We start from the raw sequence: 14,585 nt of genomic DNA, 5'->3' as shown, positions 1-14,585 counted from the left end.
GAAGTATGTCATTGGGCACATGTTAGCAGGAGGGTAGGAAAAAGGCATATGTAACTAAGCAAGAAAAATCCAGAGAAAGGGTGGGTGGGGTGGGGCTGGGGACAAAATATATTTCTTTATGGGCTCAAAAAAAAAAAAAAAAACCCACCAGAATGTCCCAACCCACGAGGACATTAGCTTTTGGCTATTCCCTCCCCACAGGCCCTCTCCCCCCATCCTCCTCCACCCCAGTGAACAGCTAGCCAGACAGGAATTCCTACCATACTCTGTGGGCTACTAACATTCTTGCTTGAACTAAGCACACAGAGCACAGAGGAAGGGGCTACACAGTCAGGCTTAAAAGGAAACCAGTTACTTATTGAGGTGTTATGCTGTCAAGAACTCAGGGGGGGCACCTAACATTTTATTAAAAGACACTATACAAAAGTACTGTTTTTTCAAATCCTGCAACTTTGCAAAAAGCAGCCCTTTATTTTAAACTGTTGGCAATAAAGACATTCTGGGTCCCTCCCATTTTTATTTCTAAACTTAAATTTCAAGTTGAATTCTATATGGTACAGTGTGGTTTTTTGAGTGACATTTGAAAGATGTGGCTTTGAAGAGAATGAGCTTTTCTGCTGAGCGCACTGAAGTGCTGATACGGAAACCAGTAGGAAATAAAGACTTCCTGTCCCCTCGGTGGATATGGACACAATTCCAATTTACCAGGCAAGAGAACTGAGGTTAGATTATCTCAGAGATGCCCAGGTGACAAATTCTGAGGGAACTAAAATGACAGGTGGGTAGGTGGAACTACTAACTTTCAAAATAAAACTCACAAAGGAATGTTAAGAGGATCCTATAAGAGTCCTTAGGCCATTCCCTTACAGGTCAGCCTCAGTTGATAAAATTAAGGTATACTTCTCCTTTCCAAAACTACCTGAATGCTGGTGCTTCTAAGCTGGCTATGGAGCAGAGAAAAGTATCCTTTAGCACAGAGAGACAGAAGACTGGGTCAAGCCAGCGACTGACCCAGGGATTGTATGGACTGATCATCAAATGACAGTTTTCACTGCAGTCAGTGACTTGAGGGAACTGAAATTGGATTCATTCAAACCAAATTACATACAAACTGCAAAAGGCAGCTATCCACCTGGAGACCCAGGGCCCAGTGCTGTCAATGCAATTCAGAGGCCTATGGGGCAGCGAGGGGAAACTCCCTCATGGAGTCATGGGATATGAAGAACATGCCCAGCCCATGCAAACCACTCTGTCAAGTAGCAAGAAGGCTTTGAGTCACGAACCCAGGAGAAAACCCACCAACTCAGGGCAACTTCTCTGGCTTGTGAAATGAATAGTAAGATATTTTATATTTAAAATACCAACAGTACAAAATCAGCTGGGTGTAGAGGATTCATCCCTTTTATCTAGCACTTGGAATATCAAGGCAGGTCTGTGAGTTTAAGGCTAGCCTAATCTACACAGAAAGTTCCAGGCCAGCCAGGGCTATATAGTGAGAACCTGGCTCAAAACAACAACAACAACAAAAACAACAACAACAACAACAACAAAATGTGGAATCGTCATAAAACACCATAGCACCGAGTCTGAAGGGAAAACTAGACTCTTGTTATTCAAAATAAGTTTCAAAGCAATTCCCTCAATCTCACGACTGGAAAACATGTCTCTGATGGGGCTTCCTGAAAAGCCTGTCTCTCAACATTTCTTGTAGGTGTAGTGTGACTGAGGCAGAGTAACCAGGCCTAGCATTTTGAAGGCCAAAGAAATACTGTATGGGGAACCTGGACATCCGTGACTCCAGAGAATTCTGGTGGTGGTAACGTGGCAAACAACAGAGCTCAGGGGGAAAGGCATATAAAATCCTGCTGACAGCTAAAGGTTTTAGTGCTCTTACAAGTATTTTTAGGGTGAATACCCTTTGCAGTGGAAATGGTCCTGAGCCAATGGCACACTACCTCTGAAGGAGCCTGCCTTCTAGGAAGGATTCACCCAACTTACCCTCAAGCCATGGTCAAGTTCTTTTGGTTACCAATGGCAGTCACAGCAGATACCTTGTAACCAAAGAACAAAAACAAAACAACAAAAACTCTCACCTTTTCTCCTAGACCAGGACCTGGCCTTAAAGGGTACAAGGCTTTTGTTCATCATGAGGCATTCTCTTGTAACTCCCTCAAGCTGGGTCCTTTCTCCTTTTGTTTTCAAAACTTCTAGAAATAGCCCCATCCGAGTTATACAGGTTTCAGCATGAGCTCACACATCTTGACCACTCCCTACACCCTCCCAGAGACCAGAGACCAGTGTGGCATTCCTGAAGATGACTGACCCCAGGTATACTATCTGATTGACACCGAGGCTATTAGAGTGTTCCCTAAAGAAGCAAAATCTAAGATTAAAAAAAAATGCATATTACTGTGTGCAAGCACAAGCATGTGCCATAGTGTCCAAGCAGCGGTGACAGGACAGTTCTCTACCTCTGCCCCATGGCGCTGCTAACTCGGTTCATGAGGCTTTTACCTAATGAGCCATCTGGCTGGCCCCAAATCTGAGATTTAAAATTTCCATCTGGCTACTCTGTAGAGTGTGTTAGAACTTTGTCTCTACACTCTTAACTGTAGAACCTGTCAGGGAACATCAACAACAAAGTCTTGCCAAAGTCTAAAGCAATGGCTTGGGTATCAAGATTAAGAAGCAAAATGCCCCCAACAAGGTGTATGGCCTCCGCTGAAACTCAGTGTCTTAGAATACAGGCTGAGCAGCCTGGGATTCCTACAACCTTTGGTATTTACTGGAACCCCAGCACTTGGTACTCCCTTATGTGAGGCAATTGTGAGAAAGCCCACAGCAGGATGCCAGGAGCAATTAAAGAGAGCTAATTCTCCATCAGAGTAAATACATTCTTGGATCCTTGTGTTTAACTCAATTGACCTGGGTGTATTAAAGACTAAATTAGAGGAGAGCAGCTGCTAATTGGTGCCATTTTGTCACCTAAGTATGGCCCCAGCTAACATGTGTTGGTAGGTCTCTCACTCTTGACCATGATGGGCTTCACTCCCCAGGGTGGTCATAACTCACTAAACCTCAGGACATCTTGCGCAGCTGCTCACACTTTTGTCCACTGGTATTTGCAGTCACTAAGTAATGTGCTTAAGTCCTTTCATAGGAATAGAACAGCTACCTTAAGCTATTTACACATCTGAACATCATGCACTTTTTGAACAGATAAAAGCTTTATTCCTCTGTATGTTTACATAAGAAATTTGTTTACAGACTTATTTTATACAATACTTGCGAAGCAGTATTCATTTTTCACATTTTACTGCACAAGATAGCTTCATTACATCACTTTGCTTAGCTTCCCTGGGGAAGACAAGTTAAAGACCTAAGGTAAGAATCCATCCATGTGATAAAGGCATGAACAACAGGGCAGAGGAGAATACCCACACATAGTGAATTCGGGACACTGCATTATAGTGAGAAGCAACGAAGGACTTCCCTCCTACCAACCTTTGGGAACTCTGCATAAGGTAGCATTACCCAGGCAGCCAACAGGCCTCAACCCTCCCCTTTAGAGAAAGGAAACCCAGGGGAAACTATATAGGATATCTTTGAAATGGAAGCCAACTGGGACTCATTCAGATCACAAAAGCCAAGTACATCCAACTTGGTAACCATTATCATCACGGAAAGAAAAGGTCTAATTTTGCACTGGTAAAATGAGTCTCTAGAGAGGGCTATGAATCAGCCTGCAGTATCTGAAGTGTCTCACTCAACAACCTCACTGTAACCCTTACGTCAGCAGCCTCTCTCAATTGCTGCAGTGTTCTGGGCGATATTATCATTCTCTAGACTCTCCGTGTCAAGGGCGACAGACTGTGGATCAACTTACAGAGCCGGGAGGCAGAGCCTGTCAGATGCCAGAGGAGCCTTGTCACAGGGACTTTAGCTTGACCCAAGGGGTCTACGGCATTCTTTTGTTCAGCTGAGCATGGGCCCCAGCCCCATCTCAAAGGTCTCCTCACTCCCACAGTACTGCTGAAGACAGAACTGATCACCTGGGGGAAGGCTATACTGGTCTGCATCAAAATAAACACTTATCAGGAGGAGCATAGGGAATGAGAATTGCAAACCACAAAAATATCAAATTTTCAATTATCAATAATCTAAGTTCTAGAATTCTGATCTGATCAGGAGAGCCAAGTCCAACATGAAATGTAAGTGACAACCTCTTTCAGGGATTATCTTTAAATACTCTAAGACCAGGGGATTGCAAACTGTCCCTTACTTAGAGTGATGGTGAGATCCCTCTTGGCTATGAAGTCTTCTCTAGAAATTGCTTTCTGGAATAGTTCAATATTACTCAAAGGCAGAGGTGTGGGGAAAACAGATAGGATAGAATATGCTGTGAGCGAGGCTACTCGGGAAATGCAACAACATCCTTGCTATCATGTCTGGTGATGTTATGTCTAAGAACAAGAGTTTAAACAACTCACATGCCACTGGCCTGCCTATGGTCACCATTCACTTCCCAAGCAAAATCAGATGCTTCTGGAGGGAACATTCAACCACATGAAACATTTCTGATATGTCTACTTCAGAAATCATTGTGACAATTATAATACTACTACTTAGAGGTGATCATTTAAAAAATATCTTGAGGACCATATTTTTAGAAACTTTAGAAATTAAGTTTGGTTTTCTAGGGGGAAAATACCAATTTGTGATACTTTCTGGTACAGTAATTACTTCCACTTATCAGAGAGATCAAAAAAATATGCACATTGTATTTGCCCATATTTTAAACAACAAATCCCTGATTATACAGATTGAAATAATAGAAATCTCTGGATTCTGTTTAACTGCAATAGGTAAGGTTGTGTGTACTTAATATTACAAGCTTTTGATCCAGCAAGTAGCAATAAGGTTAGTAACTGCTAATTCTAATTCTGTGAGTAAATGCTGAAGAAGCTACAGGAATGGCAAGAGCATAGAAGCTACCTGAAGGACATCTGGATTGTACAACCCTTCATAGTCCTTCTAAACACAATGAAGCAGCACAATGGCGCTATGCTTCTGCTGTCTCACAAAGCACCTATCCAGATGAATCCTGTGTAAGCAGCCAACGGAGACTCTGAGGAGTAGAATGTTCAAGGTCACAAGCCAGGGTCTGGCTGAGGTCCCAGAAGCCTGAGCTGCCCTGGCCCCCTCTCTCACCAGCCTGCCTTCACCAGCTCAGTGCATACCAGTGAGACAAAGTAAATGGGCTACTGAACAGGTGTGCAGTGCCTTACAGTTCAGTCTCGTTCCATGCATCTCCAGTTACCACACACCATGCTCTTCTCAGGTCACTCCCTCAGCTTAGGGTGATACTGCTCTAAGGAAGGCTGCGCTAAGTCATTAGAATGTATTCCTCAACAGAAAAACAGCCCTGCCTGCTGAAGGCTTATTCCTGAAGAACCGGCCCAGGTCTCTTGCTGTCTCACCCAGGCTTTAACCATCTTCCTTAGCGATAGTCTGTGGATTTTCATTAGTGTCTCTATTAAGCTTTATTGAGCCAAATGACTACACAATATATCTCAATATAATTACGCTTGACACAGGAAGAATAGTTTAGAGACACTTAACCTAATTTCTAGACTGCACTCTTCATAGCTGCAATTAAACTGGGAAAGTAATGTCTACTTTCATTATATTGCTAACCTTTGTATGAGAAAAACAAATATGAAAACACAGACCTAAAACATTATCCTTATTTAAAAATAAACATTTCCTTCATTAGTTTATACATTCTTTCTATGTCCAGGAAAGAGGACACAACCATTTCCTGTCCACCAAGGGGTTAACCAAGTCCTGCTTCCCTCAGCCCACATGTGGAGAGCTCTTCGTGACATCTCCATCATCCTCGCTGCACATCGCATCTCGCTCACTTGTGGAAACCATCTCTTCTAGCAGAGGCCTTTCCTCAGCTCATCTAGGTTCAGTTGGCACAGGAAGTATTAAAGTCAGAAGGAAGACTGAGTGTCCCCTCTTCCTGCTGTCACATTGCTGGAGACAACGGTGGCCCTCCAGAGGGCAGTGTCTGCAGGATCGCGCTGCTGCTGGTTCCCCACCACTTAAAATGCAACAGGAGCAAGAAAAGAGCAGCATCACAGTAGAGACCAAGCCATAGGATTTGGGATGTACAGACCTGATGGACTCTTCCAACCCTGGGGGACGGTACCCGAGGAAGGGAGCTCTCTGTGCCTGCTCCTCTTCTAGAGGGTGATTTTTACAAAAGTGCTATCCACACACCTTGATGTAAGTACACAGAGGGTATCTAGGAGGCATGTTGTAGGGCAAGTGCAGGGCCTTTATTTAACTCTATGAACAACAGGCTAAGGTGAGTGAAGAACTATTCTTTGTTTGATCTTTGATATCTAGGAAGTCAAGGAAAGTCAACTGCACATACTCCATCAGCTTCAGCCTTCAACTTAAACACCAGGGAAAGGTAAGCAGGCAGCCAAACTGTGCCCAGCACACTGATTTCTGATGGTCTGAAAATAAACAACATGCTCGGGTGTACAGAGACAGAGGCCCGCTGAAAGCTTTGAGCAAGACATAAACTCTACTTAAAATAAGCACTCCAGGACTGTTATATGGTTATACACGGGAAAGAGATCAAACCCTGTACAGGCACCTGATGTCAGACTTGAAATGCCAAGTGGAAACAGAACTATTCAGCATCTTCATTTATACACAATTTACAATATTTGATTCAAAATAAAAAAATCACAAGAAAAATACATCTGTTTCTGCTACAATTCCTTCCCTTCCCCTCCACCCCTAGAAAAAGGTAGCATGTTCCCACCACTGTCTTGTTTTGGTCTAATTCTGAGATCCCAGCTTGGGCCAGGTAACATGGAAGGATGGCAATGCTTGGTGTTTATATCACATACACATTTATTCAAGGATCTCAAATGCTTGCAGTCACACCTCCAGATTTGAGAAACCACGATTCAATGGAAGCCAGATAGCTAGACAAACACTGAGAAGGTTGCATGGGGTGCAAGATCCCTTGGCTCAGTCTATTATCAAACAAGGATAAAGTTGGCTGGCTAGAGCTGAGCCCACTTTCTCTTCACAAACACATCCTATTGGTTTTGCCCTGTTTAAACTGCACACCTGACTCCAGACTTCTGCCTGGGGGTAAGACCAGCCATAGCTGCCATGTCCTCATGATACTGCATCAGGATAAAAAGCAAGAATGGACACACATTCATCAGCATTTGGGAGACGGGCTATAGGACTGACATGGGGGCCATTCCTAGCAAGAATGAGACAAAAAGTGTCCATCACAGGCTGAGTGACAGTCAAGCTTCTGTGAGTGGATTCCGGCAGAGGTGAAGCTCAGGGCAGTTAGCACTTGAGTTAAGATAATGCTATTGAAGATGGGGAATGAGGAAACACAGCAAACTAACAAGAGGAGCCGGCCAAGGAATGGATCTGGAGGGTCAGAGATTTTTCTTTCCTTATCATTTCTATAGGAGAAGGCAAGGGGTAGGAGAAAGGAGCTTGATTTAAAAAAAAAAAATCTTTTTTTTTCTCATAACTCCGTAATGAAAATGTGTATTACGGCATGAAGGTTATAGAACTGTGTCTGCTCCTGGCTCACGGCTACAGGTCTATGAGCTGATCCACCAGCAGCAAAGACCTGGCTAGGTTGGGAAGGCTGGACTCAGAGCTCCCACTGCTGTTCCTAGAGTGCCCACCTGGAAGCGGAAAGACAGGATTCAGTACAAAACAGAGGGTTAGGGTTAGATGTGCAGAGCAAGCGAAGGAGAAAAAGGAAAACAAAGAAATCCAGAGAAGCAACATCTCATATTTAAAAGGTCTTACATGTTGATTTCTAAACATAACCACTGCGCCACCACCTCCCACCGACAGCTCACTCCATGCACACCACAGTAGGTGCAGCACACTGCAGAGGTGCTGCTGGTCCCAAACCAACATTTTTGCTCAAGAAGTTCTGGCTGCCATGCTAGCCTCCTACCAAAAGACAGCCATCTCTCTCACAAAGTAAAAATTAATTTACTTTAGGGAAAATTGGCTATTATGATATTGCAATATGAACATGCTTTTCAAAATAAATAAATGGTGTGTTTTGGTGTTTTGTGCATGCTCACATGACTCAAAGAAGAAAAGAGATGTTCCATAACGTTGACAAATGCAACAGACACCAAAATGCCACCATTTAGCTCTCTGGTCAGAATCTGGATCACATATTTTCTAATCATAAAAATGTTCAACTCTTCTGACATAGGCCTTCAGGCTTCTACCAACCAGAGAAACTTTCTTTTTGGCTTGACATTCCATAAAAACTAAGTCTTCTCTAAATAAATCCAAGTCAGTGAGGTTTTAAGCTACAGAGCTCCACATCTCCACCTGCCTCACATGCTGGTCCAGCCTACACTGACTGCCATCATCCAATGTCTTTCACTAAACGGTGATGCTCCCATTCACCATGCAGGCTAGGGACATTGCTTTGATGAGAATTGATGTCAAGCTTTCTCTTTTCTCCAGCCTCTTTCTTACCTTGTGTGTTTTTGGTTATCAGTACAGGAATAGGGTCAAACTCATCTTCTGCCACCTTTTCGGAGCCCTCAGCAACACCAAAACCTGAGATGAGATTACTATCTTCTGCAGCTTAATATAGAATGCAAGCACACAAGCAGAAACAACAGAGGAAGAGATTAGCAAATGAGAGGACAGGAAGGAAGCACCAAGCCTTCAACCATGAACAACCACTATACCTAAAGGTAAAAGCACTTATGATTGTGAACTGAAATAAAGGCAGGAAACTGGAAGGATAGAAGTAAAAGCTGTATACAAGTAACAAGCTTTAGGATTTACAATGTTAAAGTTTCATACGTAATTAAGAATTCTCCATTGTGTAGAGATGGAATAGCTGGGAAGAATCTCTGCAATGTTGATAACTTTACCGAGTCAACAGGGGCCTGGCTGACAACACTCAAAGCCTGGGGAAGGAGAAACTGTAGAGGCTGGGGCATGGTTCAGTGGCAGTGTGTGCTTTAGCAAGTGCAAGGTCCCGAGTTAGAACCCAGGACCCAAAAACAACAATGGAAGAGAAGTAACCAATATGTACAAGGCAAGCAAAGGCACAGAGTCCCTGTTCTGTGACAAAAAGACTTTAATAACTCCGAATGCTGGGTCACAAAAGCACACGCATTGAGACCACAGCACAAGTTTCTTAGACTACTCCTTTCTCTATTTTTGGGTTTTTTGTTTGTTTGTTTGTTTGTTTTTCTTTTCTTTTCTTTTTTTTTAAAAAGATTTATTTATTTATTTATTTATTTATTTTATTATATGTGTGTACACTGTAACTGTCTTCAGACACTCCAGGAGAGGGCATCGGATTTTTGTTACAGATGGTTGTGAGCCACCATGTGGTTGCTGGGATTTGAACTCAGGACCTTCGGAAGAGCAGTCAGTGTTTTTAACCACTGAGCCATCTCACTAGCCCCTGTTTTTCTTTTTTGTTGTTGTTGTTTGAGACAGTCTTATGCTGTAGGCCTAGTTGTCTAGAACTTCCAGAAATTAGCCTGTCCTTATCTCCATGGCGCTGGGATTAAAGCCAGCCCCAGCAATGCTGTCTGAGCACTAGGTGGCAGGCAATGCTTCTCTGTTGCTACTACACAGCCCTGCCAGCCATCAACTTCCTGTCTACCCAGGTAACTTCCTTGGTGGCGTAAAACACAAGCAGCTATCATGGCTGTAACTGTGAGCTTTGTTTTCAGGAGGCTCTGGGAGCTTCTTCTTGAGTTTTCTTTAGGAGGAGCTGAACTTGTTCGTGTTTTAATACTTCTCCGTCACAGAAATAAGCTTGCTGTGTGCAAGCAAGCCACCACCACACCAGACCTCAGAACCTAATCCAAGCTAGTCTGCCTGTAAACTCTCAAACCAGATGAAGCCAAGCTAAGAAGTAAAAATGGTGGGTCAGAGAGAGAAACCCAGTAATCAATTATGACTCAAAGGTAAAATGTTCACAAGTTCAATTTTTGAGGAATGTTTTTTTTGTTTGTTTGTCATAATTATTTTTTATTAGTTATTTTCTTTATTTACATTTCAAATGTTATCCCCTTTCCGCATTTCCCCTCCAAAAACCCCCTATCCCCTCCCCTCTCCCCCTGCTCACCAACCCACCCACTCCCGCTTCCCTGTCCTGGCACCATTGATGTCCAACAAGGCCATCCTCTGCTGCATATGCAGCTGGAGCCATGGGTCTCTCCATGTGTGTATGTACTCTTTGGTTGGCGGTTTAGACCCTGAGAGCTCTGGGGGTACTGGTTGGTTCATATTGTTGTTCCTCCTAGGGGGCTGCAAGCTCCTTCAGCTCCTTCAGTCCTTTCTCTAGCTCCTCCATTAGAGACCCTGTGCTCAGTCCAATGGTTGGCTGAGAGCATCCACCTCTATATTTGTCAGGCACCGGCAGAGCCTCTCAAGAGACTCCTGTTAGAAAGGAGCCTCTCAAGGGACTCCTGTCAGAAAGGCTTCTGTTAGGAAGAACTTTGGCATCCACAAAAGTGTCTGGGTTTGGTGACTGTATATGGGATGGATCCCCAGGTGGGGCAGTCTCTGGATGGCCTTTCCTTCAGTCTCTGCTCCATACTTTGTCTCTGTAACTCCTCCCATGGGTATTTTGTTCCCCTTCTAAGAAAGACCAAAGTATCCATACTTTGGTCTTCCTTAAAGGAATGCTTTTTTTTTTGAAGAAAGTGTTTCTTTACATTAAAAAACCTTGAATCAGATTTGATAAAATGATTTTACTTTCTTTTTGTTTTTGTTTTGTTTTTCAAGACACTGTTTCTAAGTGTAGAAACTGTCCTAGAACTAGCTCCATAGACCAGATTGGCCTCCAACTCATAGAGATTTGCCTGTTTTTGCCTATGCCTAGCCTGGCTATAACTTTACTTTCTAAGGCTAATGTGGTTGGTCCTTAAGGCACGTGCTCCCAAGGGTAACATGGAATATCTGTATTCTAGTTCTTGTCATAACGTGATCCCCACACCTGCCTGCAGTTGCTAGGGCTGAGAAGACCTGTAATAGCAGCTAAGACTACCAACCCATGTTTTCTACAGAAAAAGAAAAGTTTGAACACTTTACTCATAAAGACTTTTGATAAGGGAAGTCCCCAGGAGCTGTTCAGCTCTTCTGCTCAGGGATACATGTGTGTCCAAGATGAAAGACTTTACCTTTATGAGTGGGAGCTGAGAGTGCTATGGGGGCAAACTCCTCCAGAAGGTCAGCAGTAGGGTTAGAAAGCAGAGAGCAGTCGAGCAGAGAGTCTTCCCCCGTGAGAGAGTCTGAGTCCAGTTACCAGCATCCCAGGCAACGGTGGCATTAAACAGCACACAGCAATATTGTGAGGTTATAGCTTGACTTTCAAATTATTGCACTTACAGGCCATATATACAAGCCAAGATACAGAAGAAAATCAAAAGAAACACATTAAGCTCTCTGAACTTCTAACGACAAAGACATGCATCCTAGATTCCATTTGGTAGTAACACATAAATATAAGATTTTCAGCTCAGAAACTGCTGGTTAAACAATAAACAAGTCTCTGACTCAATTGCACTGTCACTACCCAGTTCTCAGCAGATACTGTTTGGAGAAAGGACATTGAGGTTTAGAGTCTCTCTTAACTATTCCACTTAGGAAGAAAGTTACGACATACGACATACTGAAGTGCTAAAACTGGTTCCCATTCAAAATGTCTCTTACTATTTATTATTTTTTATATTTGAATCCTCCTTTAACATGTGGTATTCTTTCAGTAAAGAGTTGGGAAAAATTCAGAGATAAAACATTTGAGTGTTTCCTGGAAGAAACATCCGAGTGAGGAACAAGAGGACTGTGCTTTTGCCACATGTATTAATTTACCACCCCCTAAGGCAACCGGCAGACAGTCTTATCAAGGTAATGAGGACTCAGGCAAGACTGAAAATTTTAAAGTAGGGTGAAAGCAATACTGGGTCCAAGGACGATTTCAATGTTGCCTGCAAGCTAAAGGAAAATCACCTCTAGAGGATGAAGCTCTGATCTGGTGAAGAATTATCAATCAACAGGAGGGGGTGAGCTCCATAGACCCAGTGCCACTAGAGGGACATACTGAGGCAGCCATTCATCTGAGCAGACTCCTGCTAAGAAGGCAGCAGAAACCTGCTACTGGTGAAGACAGTCTTTTTCCCCCTTTCTGGTACTGGGGATTGACTAGACCTAGGACTCTGCGTGCTCTGCAAACACTGTCACTGAACTATATCTCCAGATGGGAAAAGAATACTGAATAACAAAATTCTATAATCAGGGTGAGCCCAGGAGTCATTCTTTTTTTTTTTTTTCCTGTTTTTTTCTTTTTTCTTTTTTTTTTCCAGGAGTCATTCTTAAGAAAAACAGGGCTCCAAAAAGTACTCAGTTCTTTAGCACAAGGATACACTCAACCTCCGGGAGCCATGGCTGTAAGAATAATTCATAGCATAGTAAAACTAACCAGAATGCAAATAATCAGAGGCTCATCTGCCACAGGTGGGAAGCCCTGCGCTGAAGACTTCTGCACTGACGAGCTCTGCAGCTACAAGGACCCTGACTGACCTGTGCGGTTCGAGGTCACAGATTCCGTTTGAGATGGGAGGCGCTGAGCAACAGGTGGCTCCAGTCCAGGTATGAGACTCTCAACAGCAACATCAGCTTTGTCTTTTGTACCAGGGCATTAACAGTAGAAAGGGAAAGGATAAGAGAAGGAAGAAGTCAGAGGCTACTCAGGAAAACCTGTGAAGGCTTGATTCCACACATTTCAGGAAAGCTGCAAAGCACAGCCTGTGACCCTATTTCTGCTGTGTTTGGATTTCAATGGCTGAGCATGCATGTTCAAGGTTAACCATCAGGAGTGTATATTGATCACTGGCTCCTATAAGTGTGGGATACAACCTACTTTCAAGCAACAAAATCTTCCATGTCAGAAAAGATTAGCTTTAAGACAGGCAATAGTAACTCACACCTGTAATCCAATAACTATGGAGGCTGAGACAGGAGGATTGCCATGAGTGTGAGGCCAGCCTGGCTATATACAGTGATGGTCTACTTCAAAAAGCCATCAACGATCAAAACAGCTTCATTCATCATTAGTTTCAGCAATTTCCCCCCTTCCATGGACCAGAGCTGGATAAACATCCTCCAATCTAATGCACAACCCTCAAATTTCCCCCACCCTACCCCATGATGTAGCAGGGAAGGGCTCTGCACGTTACGACGTCTCACAGATGGAGGCCTACCTTTCTGTGAGGTAATGGCATCCCCGAGTGCTAGCACTAAAATCTAAGGACTGAATCCTCGAAGACTCCAGGCACTTTATATGTTTTGCTTATGAAGCATTAAAAAAAATGTAACTGAGTAAGGAGACCAGGCCACTGCCCTGTTTATCATGGGGCTGAACTGCCAGGCAGACTTCCTGCGAGGGGTGTTTGTTGCAAGCTTCAACCTTCTAAAGAAGTCTATTAAATTCAGTGAAGTTCCAAAGACCAGTTGGAAATCTATTGTTTTGCAAAGGTTTTCTTTTTGCACATTCTTTCTTATTCATATGAAATTTACTGGAGAAATAACAGAACACCAGTAAAGACCAGAGTTACAGGCTGTGTGCACAGAAAGCAGAAAAAGACAGTTCATTTGGAGGAGCAGAAATGGAGTTAGCAGTCTGGACTGTTGGATTCCCACCATGACAAGAGCTAGAGAGGTCTTGGGCACTTCTGCCCTCCACCCCCAACCCCCATGCCAGAACTTCCCCCAGCCCCCATAGCAGGCATGACTAAAGAAACAGACAGTGATGTTACCAATCACAGCATCAGAAGTGCTGCCAAAAGGATCTGTCATGGGCAAGAGGTCAGGGAGCAGAAGAGAAGTGTCAGGAGACTTGAGTCCCTCGATTAGTTTTTCTAGGTTGGGAAAGAAGTAAAGAAAAGGCAAAATGCAATGAGATTCTAAAGCATTTTCATGAAAACAGTTTAGGAATGCTCACTTATAGACTCACCAGAAGGCAAAGACCATTGGTAGTTGTTAATAATAGGCTTTTCCAGGGCCAGTGCGCTGGTTCAGTGGTTAAAGTGTTTGCTACCATGCATGAAAACTGAGTTCAATTCCAGGAACCTCACCAGTGGAAGGAGAACAAATTCCCAAAAGCGATCCTCTGACTTCCACACGTGCACTCACACACATACAACAAAATAAATGCGTTAACCAATAGATGTAATTTTAAAAGTTGTGTACCCTCTTCCCAGAAACCACATGGTGGCTCACAACCATCTGTAATGGGATCCGATGCCCTCTTCTGTTGTGTCTAAAGACAGCAACAGTATACTCACATACATAATAAATAAATCTTAAACACACAAACAAAACAAAAGTTGTGCACCCTCCAAAAGACTTTCCAAAATGAGAAGGTAAAAAAGCTACTTCCTGCTGGGCGTGGTGGTGCATGCCTTTAATCCCAGCACTCGGGAGGCAGAGGCAGGAGAATTTCTGAGTTCAAGGCCAGCCTG

At 43.4% G+C, this 14,585-nt stretch overlaps 1 protein-coding gene across 8 annotated transcripts in view; it reads right to left on the bottom strand.

Annotated features, from left to right (window-relative positions):
- Aak1 (AP2 associated kinase 1) overlaps positions 1 to 14,585 on the bottom strand; it is a 151,875-nt gene that overhangs the window by 3,975 nt on the left and 133,315 nt on the right. For 4 of the 8 annotated variants that reach the window (XM_029535038.1, XM_029535037.1, XM_029535040.1 and 1 more), the window contains 4 exons: positions 13,881 to 13,982; positions 12,646 to 12,747; positions 11,247 to 11,357; positions 8,569 to 8,679 (listed from right to left, as the gene is read on the bottom strand). The exons of 1 other annotated variant lie outside the window; for it this stretch is intronic. In XM_029535038.1, the coding sequence (XP_029390898.1) occupies positions 8,569 to 8,679; positions 11,247 to 11,357; positions 12,646 to 12,747; positions 13,881 to 13,982 (426 nt within the window). Of the gene's footprint in view, positions 1 to 3,208; positions 7,746 to 8,568; positions 8,680 to 11,246; positions 11,358 to 12,645; positions 12,748 to 13,880; positions 13,983 to 14,585 lie in introns of those variants that run through there. 3 more of the 8 variants (XM_029535043.1, XM_021190304.2, XM_029535041.1) reach the window with 2 other exon arrangements.

The sequence above is a fragment of the Mus pahari genome, chromosome 2, assembly GCF_900095145.1.
Source record: "Mus pahari chromosome 2, PAHARI_EIJ_v1.1, whole genome shotgun sequence".
Taxonomy (NCBI): domain Eukaryota; kingdom Metazoa; phylum Chordata; class Mammalia; order Rodentia; family Muridae; genus Mus; species Mus pahari.
The sequence above is the reverse complement of the archived record's forward strand: the minus strand, read 5'-3'. Positions and strand labels throughout refer to the sequence as shown.